Here is a 19,509-nt window from a genome sequence, read left to right as displayed (position 1 = left end):
TTCTCTTTTCCATTTTATTAGCAGCTAAGCTCTTTACACTTGTAGCATATTGCAGCAGGTTTCAAGCTTATGCTTTATTGTCTTACATTATTGAAAATCTAGGCCCTCAGAGCCATTTCCCCCAGGTCTAGCTTTGTGTGAGAACACATGGATTTCTCTTGCTAGTACACTGGGCTGTACTGGGGGAGGACAGGGGATATTGTAAGGGTAATACTCATGAATCGATCCTGGTTGACTTTCCTCAAAACTTTAGCACTCCCCTATTGCATCTGTTGAGCCATGATGTTGATACCCTGACATCTATGAATATATTATTCATCATGGCATTATGACTGACAATGACTTCGTATCATATGAGGTGGACTGGAAACTATCAGAAAGTTCTAGAAGGATAGGATACGGAGAGAGCATGCTAACATTCTAGCAGGATAGGATACAGAGAGCATGCTAACATTCTAGAAGGATAGGATACAGAGAGAGCATGCTAACGTTCTAGAAGGATAGGATACAGAGAGAGCATGCTAACATTCTAGAAGGATAGGATACGGAGAGAGCATGCTAACGTTCTAGAAGGATAGGATACAGAGAGAGCATGCTAACGTTCTAGAAGGATAGGATACAGAGAGCATGCTAACGTTCTAGCAGGATAGGATACAGAGAGAGCATGCTAACGTTCTAGCAGGATAGGATACAGAGAGCATGCTAACGTTCTAGCAGGATAGGATAGAGAGAGAGCATGATAACATTCTAGCAGGATAGGATGCTAACGTTCCAAAGGATAGGATACAGAGAGAGCATGCTAACGTTCTAGAAGGATAGGATACAGATACATGCTAACGTTCTAGAAGGATAGGATACAGAGTGCATGCTAACGTTCTAGCAGGATAGGATACAGAGAGAGCATGCTATTCTAGCAGGATAGGATACAGAGAGCATGCTAACGTTCTAGCAGGATAGGATAGAGAGCATGCTAACGTTCTAGCAGGATAGGATACAGAGAGAGCATGCTAACGTTCTAGCAGGATAGGATACAGAGAGAGCATGCTAACATTCTAGCAGGATAGGATACAGAGAGAGCATGCTAACATTCTAGAAGGATAGGATACAGAGAGAGCATGCTAACGTTCTAAAGGATAGGATACAGAGAGAGCATGCTAACGTTCTAGAAGGATAGGATACAGAGAGAGCATGCTAACGTTCTAGAAGGATAGGATACAGAGAGCATGCTAACGTTCTAGAAGGATAGGATACAGAGAGAGCATGCTAACATTCTAGAAGGATAGGATACAGAGAGAGCATGCTAACATTCTAGAAGGATAGGATACAGAGAGCATGCTAACGTTCTAAAGGATAGGATACAGAGAGAGCATGCTAACGTTCTAGCAGGATAGGATACAGAGAGCATGCTAACGTTCTAGCAGGATAGGATACACAGAGCATGCTAACGTTCTAGAAAATAATCAAATCAAATCAAATCAAATTTTATTTGTCACATACACATGGTTAGCAGATGTTAATGCGAGTGTAGCGAAATGCTTGTGCTTCTAGTTCCGACAATGCAGTAATAACGAGCAAGTAATCTAACTAACAATTCCACAAAAAAACTACTGTCTTATACACAGTGTAAGGGGATAAAGAATATGTACATAAGGATATATGAATGAGTGATGGTACAGAGCAGCATAGGCAAGATACAGTAGATGATATCGAGTACAGTATATACATATGAGATAAGTATGTAAACCAAGTGGCATAGTTAAAGTGGCTAGTGATACATGTATTACATAAGGATGCAGTCGATGATATAGAGTACAGTATCAACGTATGCATATGAGATGAACAATGTAGGGTAAGTAACATTATATAAGGTAGCATTGTTTAAAGTGGCTAGTGATATATTTACATCATTTCCCATCAATTCCCATGATTAAAGTGGCTGGAGTAGAGTCAGTGTCATTGACAGTGTGTTGGCAGTAGCCACTCAATGTTAGTGGTGGCTGTTTAACAGTCTGATGGCCTTGAGATAGAAGCTGTTTTTCAGTCTCTCGGTCCCAGCTTTGATGCACCTGTACTGACCTCGCCTTCTGGATGACAGCGGGGTGAACAGGCAGTGGCTCGGGTGGTTGATGTCCTTGATGATCTTTATGGCCTTCCTGTAGCATCGGGTGGTGTAGGTGTCCTGGAGGGCAGGTAGTTTGCCCCCGGTGATGCGTTGTGCAGACCTCACTACCCTCTGGAGAGCCTTACGGTTGAGGGCGGTGCAGTTGCCATACCAGGCGGTGATACAGCCCGCCAGGATGCTCTCGATTGTGCATCTGTAGAAGTTTGTGAGTGCTTTTGGTGACAAGCCGAATTTCTTCAGCCTCCTGAGGTTGAAGAGGCGCTGCTGCGCCTTCCTCACGATGCTGTCTGTGTGAGTGGACCAATTCAGTTTGTCTGTGATGTGTATGCCGAGGAACTTAAAACTTGCTACCCTCTCCACTACTGTTCCATCGATGTGGATGGGGGTGTTCCCTCTGCTGTTTCCTGAAGTCCACAATCATCTCCTTAGTTTTGTTGACGTTGAGTGTGAGGTTATTTTCCTGACACCACACTCCGAGGGCCCTCACCTCCTCCCTGTAGGCCGTCTCGTCGTTGTTGGTAATCAAGCCTACCACTGTTGTGTCGTCCGCAAACTTGATGATTGAGTTGGAGGCGTGCATGGCCACGCAGTCGTGGGTGAACAGGGAGTACAGGAGAGGGCTCAGAACGCACCCTTGTGGGGCCCCAGTGTTTAGGATCAGCGGGGAGGAGATGTTGTTGCCTACCCTCACCACCTGGGGGCGGCCCGTCAGGAAGTCCAGTACCCAGTTGCACAGGGCGGGGGTCGAGACCCAGGGTCTCGAGCTTGATGACGAGCTTGGAGGGTACTATGGTGTTGAATGCCGAGCTGTAGTCGATGAACAGCATTCTCACATAGGTATTCCTCTTGTCCAGATGGGTTAGGGCAGTGTGCAGTGTGGTTGAGATTGCATCATCTGTGGACCTATTTGGGCGGTAAGCAAATTGGAGTGGGTCAAGGGTGTCAGGTAGGGTGGAGGTGATATGGTCCTTGACTAGTCTCTCAAAGCACTTCATGATGACGGATGTGAGTGCTACGGGGCGGTAGTCGTTTAGCTCAGTTACCTTAGCTTTCTTGGGAACAGGAACAATGGTGGCCCTCTTGAAGCATGTGGGAACAGCAGACTGGTATAGGGATTGATTGAATATGTCCGTAAACACACCGGCCAGCTGGTCTGCGCATGCTCTGAGGGCGCGGCTGGGGATGCCGTCTGGGCCTGCAGCCTTGCGAGGGTTAACACGTTTAAATGTCTTACTCACTTCGGCTGCAGTGAAGGAGAGACCACATGTTTCTGTTGCAGGCCGTGTCAGTGGCACTGTATTGTCCTCAAAGCGGGCAAAAAGTTATTTAGTCTGCCTGGGAGCAAGACATCCTGGTCCGTGACTGGGCTGGGTTTCTTCCTGTAGTCCGTGATTGACTGTAGACCCTGCCACATACCTCTTGTGTCTGAGCCGTTGAATTGAGATTCTACTTTGTCTCTATACTGACGCTTAGCTTGTTTGATTGCCTTGCAGAGGGAATAGCTGCACTGTTTGTATTCATTCATGTCACCAGACACCTTGCCCTGATTAAAAGCAGTGGTTCGCGCCTTTAGTTTCACACGAATGCTGCCATCAATCCACGGTTTCTGGTTAGGGAATGTTTTAATCGTTGCTATGGGAACGACATCTTCAACGCACGTTCTAATGAACTCGCACACCGTATCAGCGTATTCGTCAATGTTGTTGTCTGACGCAATACGAAACATCTCCCAGTCCACGTGATGGAAGCAGTCTTGGAGTGTGGAGTCAGCTTGGTCGGACCAGCGTTGGACAGACCTCAGCGTGGGAGCTTCTTGTTTTAGTTTCTGTCTGTAGGCAGGGATCAACAAAATGGAGTCGTGGTCAGCTTTTCCAAAAGGGGGCGGGCAGGGCCTTATATGCGTCGCGGAAGTTAGAGTAACAATGATCCAGGGTCTTTCCACCCCTGGTTGCGCAATCGATATGCTGATAAAATTTAGGGAGTCTTGTTTTCAGATTAGCCTTGTTAAAATCCCCAGCTACAATGAATGCAGCCTCCGGATAAATCGTTTCCAGTTTGCAGAGAGTTAAATAAAGTTTGTTCAGAGCCATCGATGTGTCTGCTTGGGTGGGGATATATACGGCTGTGATTATAATCGAAGAGAATTTTCTTGGTAGATAATGCGGTCTACATTTGATTGTGAGGAATTCTAAATCAGGTGAACAGAAGGATTTGAGTTCCTGTATGTTTCTTTCATCACACCATGTCACGTTGGCCATAAGGCATACGCCCCCGCCCCTCTTCTTACCAGAAAGATGTTTGTTTCTGTCGGCGCGATGCGTGGAGATAGGATACAGAGAGAGCATGCTAACATTCTAGAAGGATAGGATACAGAGAGCATGCTAACGTTCCAAAGGATAGGATACAGAGAGCATGCTAACATTCTAGCAGGATAGGATACAGAGAGAGCATGCTAACGTTCTAGCAGGATAGGATACAGAGAGCAGAGCATGCTAACGTTCTAGCAGGATAGGATACAGAGAGCATGCTAACGTTCTAGAAGGATAGGATACAGAGAGCATGCTAACGTTCTAGAAGGATAGGATACAGAGAGCATGCTAACGTTCTAGAAGGATAGGATACAGAGAGCATGCTAACGTTCTAGAAGGATAGGATACAGAGAGCATGCTAACGTTCTAGCAGGATAGGATACAGAGAGAGCATGCTAACATTCTAGAAGGATAGGATACAGAGAGCATGCTAACGTTCTAGAAGGATAGGATACAGAGAGAGCATGCTAACATTCTAGAAGGATAGGATACAGAAGAGCATGCTAACGTTCTAGAAGGATAGAATACGGAGCATGCTAACGTTCTAGAAGGATAGGATACAGAGAGCATGCTAACGTTCTAGAAGGATAGGATAGAGAGCATGCTAACGTTCTAGCAGGATAGGATACGGAGCATGCTAACATTCTAGAAGGATAGGATACAGAGAGAGCATGCTAACATTCTAGCAGGATAGGATACAGAGAGAGCATGCTAACGTTCTAGCAGGATCGGATACAGAGAGCATGCTAACGTTCTAGCAGGATAGGATACAGAGAGAGCATGCTAACGTTCTAGAAGGATAGGATACAGAGAGAGCATGCTAACAATCCAAAGGATAGGGTACGGACTATGCTAACATTCTAGGAGGCAGGGAAGTTGACAAATACTGGAATAGAGAAGTGGCCTGAAAATGTGTGATCTAGTTAAACTCCATGGATAAGAATGGTGGATGTTAGCTACCTCCTGACATGAGACATGTGAACCAAACACAGCTAGCAGTAATATGGAATAAAACATACTCAAACAAGAGAGACTAAAATTAAAACAGAATAAATGCTGTTGACATATAATTCACTAGTAAACATACCAGACTGCCTCAGGGTAAAGATGCACAATGTACAGCTGGCAGCAGGAGCCCGTGAACAGATGACATCTGGAAATAAGCTTCATATAAAAACACTTTTTTGAATAACAAAACACATCTAAATGTCCACACATTGTTCATCAAATCATACTTTATTGAAAGTTGTTTTTCCTTGTACTAAAAATAAAACTATTACATTGAGTCATAACCTGAAATTGAACAGCATCAACTATAAAACTCACTGCTTGGCAAGGTGGAAACTGGCTTCAAATCATTCTAAGACGACACAAAACCACATCTAGTGGGAAACAGACAAATCCTTGTCAAAACGGCTCTACATTTCAAGTGTAGATCAAACTATTGAAAACTGGCTGAAAACGTTCATGAGATTAAACACAATTCAGGACACTATCCAAAATGAAACGATTAGCACAAATATTGGTTACAAACTTCTTATTTTATATTCAGCCAATTACATTTTAGAAAAATATATCAAATATTTATTTCAGAAAAATATATTTGCAGACAGGATTATCCATTTCAAAAAAAGGTTAACAATTATATAACTTTAAAAAGTTTTTAACTTATCAATATTACTATTTACATTTATATTTTCTGGCAGCTTTAGAAAGCAGTCTTGATACTGGGACAATACGTATTTTATTTCATTTAATACATCCATTGACATTAAAGGAGTATCCACATTACAGTGTAAAGTTTCAGTATTACTTGTGGCTTGATGGCTCCTTCCTTATGGTTGTGTGTAGACTACACTGTAGTGGTTATCTTTCCATTCAAACAGAATGTTAGTAAGACGGTATGAAATCACCATGTCTACTGTCTGGTTAGTAGCCATTTCCCCCATACCCAGTGTTAGGTAGTGTAAACATGCGAGGCTATACATGAAGCAGTACAGTGCTTGTGGTTAATAACAGCTAGAAAAGGCAAGGCACACTGATAAAACGGTTCACAGCCACATACACAATGACTTGATCAAGCACTCAATCAATCGATCATTCTCTTCATCCTCAAGGATCCTTCAGTTCTTCAAACGATCTCTGATCATGACGATAACCGATCAATACCCCATGATGTGGTTAATGTGGCCCTGAGAAGAGACTCATTATGTGACACAGGTAATCTTTATGGAATTAACCGTTTACATGATGGTAGCATTCCAAATGGCACCCTCTCCACTATGTAGTGCACTATATAGGGGAACAGGGTAGTGCACTATGTGGGGAACAGGGTAGTGCACTATATGGGGAACAGGGTAGTGCACTATATAGGGGAACAGGGTAGTGCCCTACGTGGGGAACAGGGTAGTGCACTATGTGGGGAACAGGGTAGTGCACTATAGGGGAACAGGGTAGTGCACTATATGGGGAACAGGGTAGTGCACTATATGCAGGGTAGTGCCCTATATAGGGGAACAGGGTAGTGCACTACGTGGGGAACAGGGTAGTGCACTACGTGGGAACAGGGTAGTGCACTATATAGGGAACAGGGTAGTGCACTATATAGGGGAACAGGGTAGTGCACTATATAGGGGAACAGGGTAGTGCAATATAGGGGAACAGGGTAGTGCACTATGATGGGGAACAGGGTAGTGCACTATATAGGGGAACAGGGTAGTGCACTATATGGGGAACAGGGTAGTGCACTATATAGGGAACAGGGTAGTGCACTATATAGGGGAACAGGGTAGTGCACCACGTGGGGGAACAGGGTAGTGCACCACGTGGGGAACAGGGTAGTGCACCACGTGGGTAACAGGGTAGTGCACTACGTGGGTAACAGGGTAGTGCACCACGTGGGGAACGGGGTAGTGCACTACGTGGGGAACGGGGTAGTGCACCACGTGGGGAACAGGGTAGTGCACTACGTGGGGAACAGGGTAGTGCACTACGTGGGGAACAGGGTAGTGCACCACGTGGGGAACAGGGTAGTGCACTACGTGGGGAACAGGGTAGTGCACTATATAGGGAATAGGGTGCCATTTGGGACTGAACCCATGTCATGTTCATTAATCAGTCCCTCCAGCATTCTGATGGGATTTTTGCAGAGCAAACGGCTTGACTTTGCTGCGGCAATCCTGACATTTTGCATGGCTATGATTTAGTCCAATTTGTCGTGAAACTGAGCTGACGGGGGGGAAGATTTGTTGATGCGTGGCTTCATTTAAACACATTATGTAGTAAATGTACTCTGATTGGTTGAAATTGCAAGCCCTATTTTTGTACTGCGGGCGATGGGCCTGGTTTATGTGACAACATTGCGATGATTTGACTGTCGCACGTGGAAAGAGTGCAGTGATTGGTCAAATGTACAAGTCCCCGCATAATACGCAGGGAATTATTGATTTAGCAATAAATAAATACAAATAATTGCAGAAACCTGGAGGGACTGATTAACCCGTTTAACATGAAAAAGTCCAGAACGTCGACTCGGCCCAAGGTGAGCATGAACAGCAAAGGGCTCCATGGTCAATATGGTAGGTTCTTTAGCCCGAGGGACAGCCCTTCTAAAATAGGCATCTTTTATTATGTTGATTTTATAGGTGCAACAATTGTCCCCAAAGTAAGAGACATAATATCCCATATTAGTTATTAGGAATGTTTGACTATATGTGCTATAGCTGTTAAATCCCGATTGCCACTGATGAGACATTAGTTTTGGTGTACAAAATGCTGGGTTTAGGCCTAGACACTGACATCAGTCACTACTGGGACATGTTCAGGCAAAACATCAGGACACTACTTACGGGCTCCCCTGCCAGGCACCGATTACAACATTGGCTGCCTTGGACTGCATAGACCTGTACAAGAGACAACACGAGCCTGGAGGGTTACTACGGCAATAAGTACACTCGATTACTTAATGGATTGTCATATTGTAGTTCTGCAATAAAACATTTTTGAGGATAAACACTGCATAGAAGACAAGACTATTCAAAGTAAAACGAATTATGACAGAAGGACAAATCCACAGTGGAGTGAAAAGATATTCAAATATAAAATGTCAACAGTGTGGCACTAGCCACATTCCTTGGGTAAGGATGAGATGCAATTTCCCAAACAGTTATTGCTTCCTTGACATCACCAGCATTGAGGAAAAAAAACTGTCGTAAAGATAGCCAAGGGTACACCTTATAGAGATACAGATATTGAGGAAGCATGTTGTCATGGATACGCCTAGTGTCCCTTACTGCTTGACCTATGAACCTTTATTACGACTCCAGCGTCATCATGATTCAAGGAGGAAAACATGGACCGTAAAAACACTCCTGCAAATGCATGTGGGAGGCCAACTCCTTTCAAATATAGGCCTAGACTGGAGCAACAAAAGTATCCAAAATAGTTGAATATGCCCCCCAAAATATATATATTCCAAAATAATTGAATACGCATATCTACCATGTTAGAAGCTGGGTGGTTGATGCCGACACCGCTGTTTGGGACACCCTGCTGTTGCATGCTGGCATCCATGGCACCGTCAGTCACCATCCCGCCATGTTCAACCCGGACGCAGACTCCCACTCCGTTGCACAGTCGTTTCTGAGGATTCAGACAATGCAGCATAGTTGTGTAACATGACAGCTAGTGATCGATCCAGTTAGCTAAGTGGTTGTAGGCATGCGTGCACTTAGCTCATGTACTAAGAGAGCGTTTCTTCACGAGAGACTGTGTAGCACGTATTCATAGTGACACGTGCTTCTACATTTTTGTAAACACGTTAAGTTCCCTATGAATTAGCTTAGCTTAGTTAGCTCCCATACAACCAAATATCCATGCAAGGTTAGCTAAAGGAGTAGCAGTCACACATACATGCACACGCGATAACCAATAAATCACTATTAACTGATTTAGCCTAAAAATAGCAACAAGCCAACTGGACAGCTATTTCAATAGCCAGACTGGTGTTAGCTAAACTATAGAAATACACCAATTGCAATAATGTTTCCACTAAAGCAAAATGTTACTGTTTAACATTTGGAAACCCGACATTGAATTGCATTGAATTCTTCTCCGGACAGAAATGAGCTCTTGAATCAGGGAAGTTTCCTCTCACGGCCTCTCTTCAATCCACAATGTTGTTGAATACAATTGTATTTCATCGTTCAATGCAATTCAACGTCGGGTTTCAAGGCTATAAACTCGTTTTTAATAAGCACGGTTACCGTCCTACCGCTTGGCAATCTTTCCGGGTTTGAAGGTCTCCTTCGTGGCGTCTCTTCTTCTGGACGGCTGTCATATATTCCATGGTTGTGGAAGATTATTACACCTAGTTTTAGTATCTATCGACTGACTTTAATAACACAATGTCAAAAGGTAACAGTAACGTTAGATATCTGGCAAGCAAACATATACAACACGTCCAGTGTCCGCTAACTAGTTACATACTAACGAGGTGTTTGCAGAAACGTCCGGCTGCGATATCACAAATCAATGAAATTGCAACTAGAGAAGTGGCTACAAAACGGTTCAATGTCTGGCTTCCTTGTTAGGCTGGTTCACTATTTCACTTTCAGTTCGCCTTTCTACCGCCAAGGACACGACAACCGTCCTCTTGATTCCTCTGCTTCTGACTCTTCAAAGAGTCGTCCCCGTTTCCAAGTAGCGGGGGGCCTTTCTGGACAGCACTTTGTGACAGTGGCTGATGTAAAAAAAAAGCGCTTTATTAAATACGATTGATTTGATTTATTTGTGGAATATGATTACAAATTACCCCCCCCGTTACCAAATGCATGTAACACATTTTCTCCTTTATAATTATAACAAATATTGTGCAATTAAACAATAACATTTTTGTATTTTACATGTTGGTTATTCATTTTAGTTCATAGATCAGTCATAGACCGACTCTGTGTAGGTAGTTTTGTCTTGTTCCATCCATATAGTTGCTAGAATATACTGACTACCATGAGCTTGTTTACACTGAGCTGCACTGGGGTCGGAATAAAGTCATCGTTACATTCACTTTGGAGCCAGGTGAGATATGGTTCGGGAAAATGTACCTCCATGCATGGGATGTGATATGCCACTGTAGTCCTCATGTTGGAGTACAGGGACATATCCCATCCCCTGCATGGAGGTACGTTTTCAGACTCATATCTAGCGCAGGGTTTCACTGTGTTTTTCATATTAACCGTGATATTGCGTTCCGATCCCCCGGTTCAGCTCAGCGTTAACAAGCATAAACAGTAAGGTTTGTATCAGCTGGAAATCCCCATAGAACACAATCACTCGGCGAGCGATTACACACGTCTGAAAGAACAGTAAGGTTTGTATCAGCTGGAAATCCCCATAGAACACAATCACTCGGTGAGCGATTACACACGTCTGAAAGAACAGTAAGGTTTGTGTCTTCTTGGAAATCCACATAGAACACAATCACTCGGTGAGCGATTACACACGTCTGAGAGAACAGTAAGGTTTGTGTCTTCTTGGAAATCCACATAGAACACAATCACTCGGTGAGCGATTACACACGTCTGAGAGAACAGTAAGGTTTGTGTCTCCTTGGAAATCCACATAGAACACAATCACTCGGTGAGCGATTACACACGTCTGAAAGAACAGTAAGGTTTGTATCAGCTGGAAATCCACATAGAACACAATCACTCGGTGAGCGATTACACACGTCTGAGAGAACAGTAAGGTTTGTATCAGCTGGAAATCCCCATAGAACACAATCACTCGGTGAGCGATTACACACGTCTGAGAGAACAGTAAGGTTTGTGTCTCCTTGGAAATCCACATAGAACACAATCACTCGGTGAGCGATTACACACGTCTGAAAGAACAGTAAGGTTTGTATCAGCTGGAAATCCCCATAGAACACAATCACTCGGTGAGCGATTACACACGTCTGAGAGAACAGTAAGGTTTGTATCAGCTGGAAATCCCCATAGAACACAATCACTCGGTGAGCGATTACACACGTCTGAAAGAACAGTAAGGTTTGTGTCTTCTTGGAAATCCACATAGAACACAATCACTCGGTGAGCGATTACACACGTCTGAAAGAACAGTAAGGTTTGTATCAGCTGGAAATCCACATAGAACACAATCACTCGGTGAGCGATTACACACGTCTGAAAACATGGCGACTTTAGTGGAGGCAACATCCTCGCAGCAGTTTGAGGACTTGCTATCAAAGGCTGGCAAGTATGTGTATCATTTCATAACATGACATTGAAGCCGTTAGCCATTGAATGATTTTCATTCAAATAGATATTTTCATATATAGCTTACTGTGATAGCTACTTTTCTGTTATATCGAAATCTAGCGTTAGCTAGCGTGATGTAGCATCCCCGTGTTAGAGGGAATGATAACTAGCTAATGTTGTCTAGCTGCTCCAAATGAAAGTGCAACTAACTAGCTGGCTGTTTTAGCGGATATTTGCTTTTGCATGCTAGCTAATAACATACATGTGTATTGTACATGGTGTGAATGCAATTGATCATTGTAATACATGCTGATGTGTGTCACCTGATATAAACAGTCAGGCTCTTGTGTCTTGAACTCATGTGGATTTCTCTGTCACGATATGGCAGTGCTAGGCGACCTTTTCTATTAGGCAGACATTATATTCTATGCCTGATCATGTAACGTTAGGCCTAGCCCTTATATGAAAGGGAGAGATTAACCCCCCTTTATCAGACATGACTACTGTTATCCTACATAACATCAGGTGCCTGCCCATTTCAGAATTAGATTGCTAACTAGGTCCATTCAGTTATTGTCCTTTTGAAATCCATAATTTCCAAGTAGGCTATAAAAATAATGTTTAATTCCAGACGACCTGTTGTGATCCAGTGTCCTAGTCATGTGATGTTCAGTTGGTCAGTGATCTCGTGCATGATCATCAGTGTATGGCAAGTAAGAATTAATGGATGTCATTTAGCTCAGCCTATTGATGGTAGACAGTAGCTGGCAAGTGTGCATGAATGCCCTACATCTTTAGCATATGAATCTGTGGGTCACTATAAAGTTGTGCTATTTTAGACCTATTGCTATGCTGAGATCTGACACCTGTCTCTTCCTTGAGCCTCACCGGTGCACTAAAGATGTAGGACATGCATGCACACTTGCCATCTACTGTCTACCATCAATAGGCCGAGCTAACTGACATCCGTTCATTCTTACTTGCCATACAACGATGATCATGCACGAGATCACTGACCAACTCAACATCACCGTTCCAATCTAATGGGACTTCTCTGTTCCACCAGGTTCTTGACGGTGGTCCACTTCCAGGCAGCATGGGCCCCTCAGTGCAGTCAGATGAACGATGTGATGGGAGAGCTGGCAAAGGAGAACAAACACACCATGTTTATCAAGGTACATACTATACCTTGTGATGGAGGTTACATGATGCCTGCTACACATACTATACCTTGTGATGGAGGTTACATGATGCCTGCTACACATACTATACCTTGTGATGGAGGTTACATGATGCCTGATATTACATACTATACCTTGTGATGGAGGTTACATGATGCCTGCTATACATACTATACCTTGTGATGGAGGTTACATGATGCCTGCTACACATACTATACCTTGTGATGGAGGTTACATGATGCCTGATATACATACTATACCTTGTGATGGAGGTTACATGATGCCTGCTATTACATACTATACCTTGTGATGGAGGTTACATGATGCCTGCTATACATACTATACCTTGTGATGGAGGTTACAGGATACCGGAGCTTCGAGGCATGAGTCGAAATCGCTAAGCAGCTAACTTTGAAGCACAGTGTGTCGAGATGTGTATCACTTTTTTTCAGAAGTGCATCATCAATATCCGAAGCATCGTTTGATCACTTTTTAAATTTTATTTTACCTTTATTTAACCAGGCAAGTGCAAATCATCAATACGGCCTAGGAACAGAGGGTTAACTGCCTGTTCAGGGGCAGAATGACAGATTTGTACCTTGTCAGCTTTTGAACTTGCAACCTTCCGCTTTCCAACGCTCTAACCACACCCTGTGCCCACTGCTTTTTCACACCGTGTGTTGCAGAGTGTGAGATCCCACTGATTTCACCGTGGTTCCGGTGTTTTCTTCTATTCAATAGCTGCCTCTATTGGACACCGTACTTACAAATATAGTTTCAGCTGACCGGTAGTGTAGCAGGTAGAGTAGGGAACTATGGGGACAGTCAGGTAATTGAATGTCGTGAGGTCGAATCCCGTTAGAAAGCACACTTTAAAAAAAAAATTTTTAAAATGTGAAACCACACTTGCTGCACTGTTAAATAGTTTTATTCAGTATAGTATAAGCTTCTGTCTTAAGCATCCTAAATAATGCCATAGACAAACATGAACAACATCACTCCTGCCCAGAACCACCTGTTCTCTACTCTCTGCCATTTTGTTCCTCTCCATCACCCACGCTCTTTCAATGTGTAAATAATGAAGCACATGATTTTTCCATTGTCTTAACAATGGAGTATTGCTTGATTTCCAGGTTTGAAATATACATTTTTCCAAAATAGTTAATGAGAAGAGTATCGTACAACCCATCGGGCATCTCACTGCCCCCTAATCTGACATGTCTTGAAATATACAGACAGACGAATTAAAAGTACATTTACATTGTAATACCTCTGACAGCCAACTTCCTGTCTCCGCCCATCACTTTATGACATCATAACATTCCCAGAAGGATTATTGAGTCATTAATTAGTGTTACACTTAAAGACATGACTCTGCCGTTGTGCTGTAGAATTTATGCATTTTTGTCACTTGTATAATGAATTCTGTACATTTTTTAGTTTGTACTGAATTTAAGCATACAAGTTATTTTGTGAGTTATGTTCCAAAATTCCCTCCAACATCTGTTATTTTTTAAGTCTTGGTTCTGGCTGTGGCAGTCATGACATTCTGTCAGCTGGTTATTCAACACGTTGAGCATCTCCAGGCCTCCATCATACAAGCCACTGATGCGCCATTGAAACATCACATTTAAAAAAAAGTCTAATAAATAAATGTGATATTACACCTGTAGTGGCAAATCGGTTCAAAAATGACACATCCAATAACTTTGTGAAAATCAATGTAGACTTTTAATACAACAGTATCATAAGCCGGAGCGGTCCGCGAAACACACACACTTTTTCAGAGCCCCCGCTCTGAGTTATACACCTACCATATAAGTCCCTCCCATATGCAAATTAAGTTACATCCCAATCCGTGCTTCCTGCTTGTTCAGCCCAATAACGCCCCCATCTGCTTTCCATTAGATCCTAATGGTGGCAAGACCCTTGCTTTGACCCTTCACTCAGCTTACTGCGTTCTCCTGTTTGTGTGTTATCTAGGGTCAGCAGACTATGTGTCTCTTCTGTTTTTAGCGTGCTCAGCTATACTAAAAATACTATACATTCCTCTATGCTATAGGCTTGCTTTGTCCCTGCACTTAGCTCAATGTGTGTCTTTATCTTGGATCAGCAGACTGTGGGTCTCCCCTGTCATTCCTTCAGCGTCTTCATGTCCTAAGGATATGTGAGTCATTCCTATAATCCATCAGTTGGTCATTTGGCTGACCCCCTCCTTCGTATATCCCTCTGACCTGTGTATGTCCAGCCATTTCTAGGCGTCTATGTGTCTGCATTACTTTAGTGTTCCCAGCTGTTCCATACTCCCATGGTTCCACTCTGGCTTCCTGTCCTATACAATAGACAATGTACCCTACCATGGCAAATGCATCCCTCTTTTATATAAGACAGTATATTTATCCATATATGTACCTAATTTCTCCCACGCACCGTCACAATAAATCCAGGATTTATTTTGATTCAGGTCTAAAAGAACATGATGATATGAAGGAAAATGTATTTCAGAAGAACAGAATATGAGTTGGTCTAATGTGGCTGTGATCTGATTCTGCTCCGTGCCAAAGTCAGCTAGTTCATTTAGCAGGCAATATATATTTATAAGTCCTGTGCTATTATTTTATATTATATGATTTAATAGTAAGAAGAATATCATTGAAGTTATCTAAATACATTAAGATGGATGTGTTTCCCGTTATGGAGCGAGTGAACATAGGAAGTGGCTATAACTAGTAGAAAGAGGAGGAAGTGGCTATAACTAGTAGATAGAGGAGGAAGTGGCTATAACTAGTAGATAGAGGAGGAAGTGGCTATAACTAGTAGATAGAGGAGGAAGTGGCTATAACTAGTAGATAGAGGAGGAAGTGGCTATAACTAGTAGATAGAGGAGGAAGTGGCAATAACTAGTAGAAAGAGGAGGAAGTGGCTATAACTAGTAGAAAGAGGAGGAAGTGGCTATAACTAGTAGAAAGAGGAGGAAGTGGCTATAACTAGTAGAAAGAGGAGGAAGTGGCTATAACTAGTAGAAAGAGGAGGAAGTGGCTATAACTAGTAGAAAGAGGAGGAAGTGGCTATAACTAGTAGAAAGAGGAGGAAGTGGCTATAACTAGTAGAAAGAGGAGGAAGTGGCTATAACTAGTAGAAAGAGGAGGAAGGGAAGCACTACTAAGGTACACAATAGTACATTATGGTAGACAGAAGGTGCTCTTTGGTAAAAGGGGTAAATTGCTCATCAAAAAGAAAGGAGTACCAAGGCACTCTTCATATGATTCATTAAAATGCCTTTATTAGTATGGCATGTTCAATAGAAACAACATTGTTTTTTTAAACTTTGGAAGTGGCTATTTAAAAAAATTAAAATAAATAGGAAGTGGCTTTGTTGAGTGTAAAAGTGACCATTTGAAACAGGTCCTAAACACTAGATTTAGAGTTATACAGCAGCTGTAGTTGTGGATGATACAAACTTTAGATTGTCATAGAAATCAAAACATACATAGGCTGCATGATGTTCCTAAAGACTATTGATGAGTTGAGAAAGTTGAGGGGAAAAGCTTGTGCTCTTGTTCCTCGCCTCAGGCTGCACAGCTGTTCTCTCATCAAGTGGTCATATTTCCACCCACCAGACTGTTCTCCATTTAATCTGGTCTTTACTAATATGTAAAACGAGTTTCGATTTAGAATGGCCCATTATCAAGGGGCAGGAACAGGGGGCAAGGGACAGGGGGCAGGGGACAGGGGGCAGGGGCAGGGGGGGCAGGAACAGGGGGCAGGAACAGGGGGCAGGAACAGGGGGCAGGAACAGGGGGCAGGAACAGGGGGAAGAACAGGGGGCAGGAACAGGGGGCAGGAACAGGGGGCAGGAACAGGGGGCGGGAACAGGGGGCAGGAACAGGGGGCAGGAATAGGGAACAGTAACAGGGAACAGGAACAGGGGATGGGAACAGGGGGCAGGAACAGGGGGCAGGAACAGGGGGCAGGAACAGGAACAGGGAACAGGGGGCAGGAACAGGGAACAGGGGGCAGGAACAGGGAACAGGGGGCAGGAACAGGGAACAGGAACGGGGCAGGAACAGGGAACAGGAACAGGGAACGGGGGAGGAACAGGGGGCAGGAACAGGAACAGGAACAGGAACAGGAACAGGGAACAGGAACAGGGAACAGGGAACAGGGAACAGGGAACAGGAACAAGGAACAGGGAACAGGGAACAGGAACAGGGAACAGGGAACAGGGAACAGGAACAGGAACAGGAACAGGGGGCAGGAACAGGGGGCAGGAACAGGGAACAGGGAACAGGAACAGGGGAAATGCATGTTATCTGTATGTACTCTAATAGTGAACGGAAACCGCCAGCTTTCCCACCAGTCCGTTTTGTCGGATACTTGGGTTTTAAAGCAGAGCATAATATGAGCAGCTGAGAAATACATATAACAGCACTTATTTCACTCCACTGTTTGCATGCTGTCGCTGCCTGACAAGTGATATTCTACCCAAACTCTGTAAGCCATGGGCTCTCCAACCTTGTTCCTGCAGCTACCCAGTGATATTCTACACAAACTCTATAAGCCACGGGCTCTCCAACCTCGTTCCTGCAGCTACCCAGTGATATTCCACCCAAACTCTATAAGCCACGGGCTCTCCAACCTTGTTCCTGCAGCTACCCAGTGATATTCTACCAAACTCTATAAGCCACGGGCTCTCCAACCTTGTTCCTGCAGCTACCCAGTGATATTCTACCAAACTCTATAAGCCACGGGCTCTCCAACCTTGTTCCTGCAGCTACCCAGTGATATTCTACCAAACTCTATAAGCCACGGGCTCTCCAACCTTGTTCCTGCAGCTACCCAGTGATATTCTACCAAACTCTATAAGCCACGGGCTCTCCAACCTTGTTCCTGCAGCTACCCAGTGATATTCTACCAAACTCTATAAGCCACGGGCTCTCCAACCTTGTTCCTGCAGCTACCCAGTGATATTCTACCAAACTCTATAAGCCACGGGCTCTCCAACCTTGTTCCTGCAGCTACCCAGTGATATTCTACCAAACTCTATAAGCCACGGGCTCTCCAACCTTGTTCCTGCAGCTACCCAGTGATATTCTACCAAACTCTATAAGCCATGGGCTCTCCAACCTTGTTCCTGCAGCTACCCAGTGATATTCTACACAAACTCTATAAGCCACGGGCTCTCCAACCTTGTTCCTGCAGCTACCCAGTGATATTCTACACAAACTCTATAAGCCACGGGCTCTCCAACCTTGTTCCTGCAGCTACCCAGTGATATTCCACCCAAACTCTATAAGCCACGGGCTCTCCAACCTTGTTCCTGCAGCTACCCAGTGATATTCTACCAAACTCTATAAGCCAAGGGCTCTCCAACCTTGTTCCTGCAGCTACCCAGTGATATTCTACCAAACTCTATAAGCCACGGGCTCTCCAACCTTGTTCCTGCAGCTACCCAGTGATATTCTACCAAACTCTATAAGCCACGGGCTCTCCAACCTTGTTCCTGCAGCTACCCAGTGATATTCTACCAAACTCTATAAGCCACGGGCTCTCCAACCTTGTTCCTGCAGCTACCCAGTGATATTCTACACAAACTCTATAAGCCACGGGCTCTCCAACCTTGTTCCTGCAGCTACCCAGTGATTAAATTCGGGAAACAAAGTAAAAATCTGTTCGAGAGGAGGACATGGAAACGCACGGCGGTGAGATATTGATATTCTGTTTAGCTAAAGGTAATATGTCACCCGATTAATTATGGAAAAATAAATAAAACGTTCCCTATTACTACACTATTCAAATACAAATTCACTGATTGTAGGCTAACTGTAAGCCGCCCTGCACAATCAATGAACCAACAGCATCGCTGAGGGTTAGGGCAAGGGTTAGGGTTAGTGTATGGGTTAGGGTGAGGGTTAAGGTGAGGGTGAGGGCTTGGGTGAGGGTGAGGGTTAGGGAAAGGGTTAGGGTGAGGGTTAGGGTTAGTGTATGGGTTAGGGCAAGGGCTAGGGTGAGGGTTAAGGTGAGGGTTAGGGTGAGGGCGAGGGTGAGGGTTAGGGAAAGGGTTAGGGTTAGTATATGGGTGAGGGTTAGTGTATGGGTAAGGGTAAGGGTGAGGGTTAGTGTATGGGTGAGGGTTAGGGTGAGGGTAAGGGTTAGGGTGAGGGTTAGTGTATGGGTTAGGGTAAGGGTTAGGGTGAGGGTTAGTGTATGGGTGAGGGTTAGGGTAAGGGTTAGGGTTAGGGTTAGGGTGAGGGTTAGGGTGAGGGTGAGGGTGAGGGTTAGGGTAAGGGTTAGGGTGAGGGTTAGTGTATGGGTTAGGGTAAGGGTGAGGGTTAGGGTGAGGGTTAGGGTAAGGGTAAGGGTTAGGGTGAGGGTTAGGGTTATTATATGGGTGAGGGTAAGGGTGAGGGTTAGTGTATGGGTTAGGGTAAGGGTGAGGGTTAGTGTATGGGTTAGGGTAAGGGTAAGGGTGAGGGTTAGGGTGAGGGTTAGGGTGTGTATGGGTTAGGGTAAGGGTGAGGGTTAGGTATGGGTTAGGGTAAGGGTGAGGGTTAGGGTAAGGGTTAGGGTTAGTGTATGGGTTAGGGTGAGGGTTAGGGTTAGGGTTAGTTATGGGTGAGGGTGAGGGTTAGGGTTATGAG

At 44.1% G+C, this 19,509-nt stretch overlaps 2 protein-coding genes across 2 annotated transcripts in view; one reads left to right on the top strand and one right to left on the bottom strand.

The window, feature by feature from the left end:
* Positions 1-5,651: 5,651 nt before the first annotated feature.
* On the bottom strand, positions 5,652-10,167 carry si:ch211-221j21.3. Its single transcript, XM_042316690.1, has 4 exons — positions 9,704-10,167; positions 8,932-9,072; positions 8,280-8,333; positions 5,652-6,623 (listed from the first exon to the last, which is right to left on the bottom strand). Exons 1-4 carry the CDS (start codon positions 9,776-9,778, stop codon positions 6,594-6,596), a joined length of 300 nt encoding a protein of 99 aa, XP_042172624.1. The 5' UTR covers positions 9,779-10,167; the 3' UTR covers positions 5,652-6,593.
* Positions 10,168-11,534: 1,367 nt separating this feature from the next.
* glrx3 (glutaredoxin 3) overlaps positions 11,535-19,509 on the top strand; it is a 44,821-nt gene continuing 36,846 nt past the window's right edge. Inside the window, exons 1-2 of the mRNA XM_042316689.1 lie at positions 11,535-11,685; positions 12,754-12,862. Of these exons, the coding sequence (XP_042172623.1) occupies positions 11,621-11,685; positions 12,754-12,862 (174 nt within the window). The 5' untranslated portion in view covers positions 11,535-11,620. The remainder of the gene's footprint in view (positions 11,686-12,753; positions 12,863-19,509) is intronic.

Source organism: Oncorhynchus tshawytscha, unplaced genomic scaffold (assembly GCF_018296145.1).
Source record: "Oncorhynchus tshawytscha isolate Ot180627B unplaced genomic scaffold, Otsh_v2.0 Un_contig_79_pilon_pilon, whole genome shotgun sequence".
In the NCBI taxonomy this organism is placed as follows: domain Eukaryota; kingdom Metazoa; phylum Chordata; class Actinopteri; order Salmoniformes; family Salmonidae; genus Oncorhynchus; species Oncorhynchus tshawytscha.
This window is presented reverse-complemented; position numbering and strand designations above follow the sequence as displayed.

Excerpts from the sequence above, each read along its gene's own strand:
- si:ch211-221j21.3 (XM_042316690.1), bottom strand. The coding sequence starts at position 9,778 with ATGGAATATATGACAGCCGTCCAGAAGAAGAGACGCCACGAAGGAGAC. Across the intron at positions 9,073-9,703 it reads CCCGGAAAGATTGCCAAGCG|AAACGACTGTGCAACGGAGT; the intron begins GTAGGACGGTAA and ends CTGAATCCTCAG. Across the intron at positions 6,624-8,279 it reads GGTGCCTGGCAGGGGAGCCC|GGCCACATTAACCACATCAT; the intron begins GTAAGTAGTGTC and ends GTCTCTTCTCAG.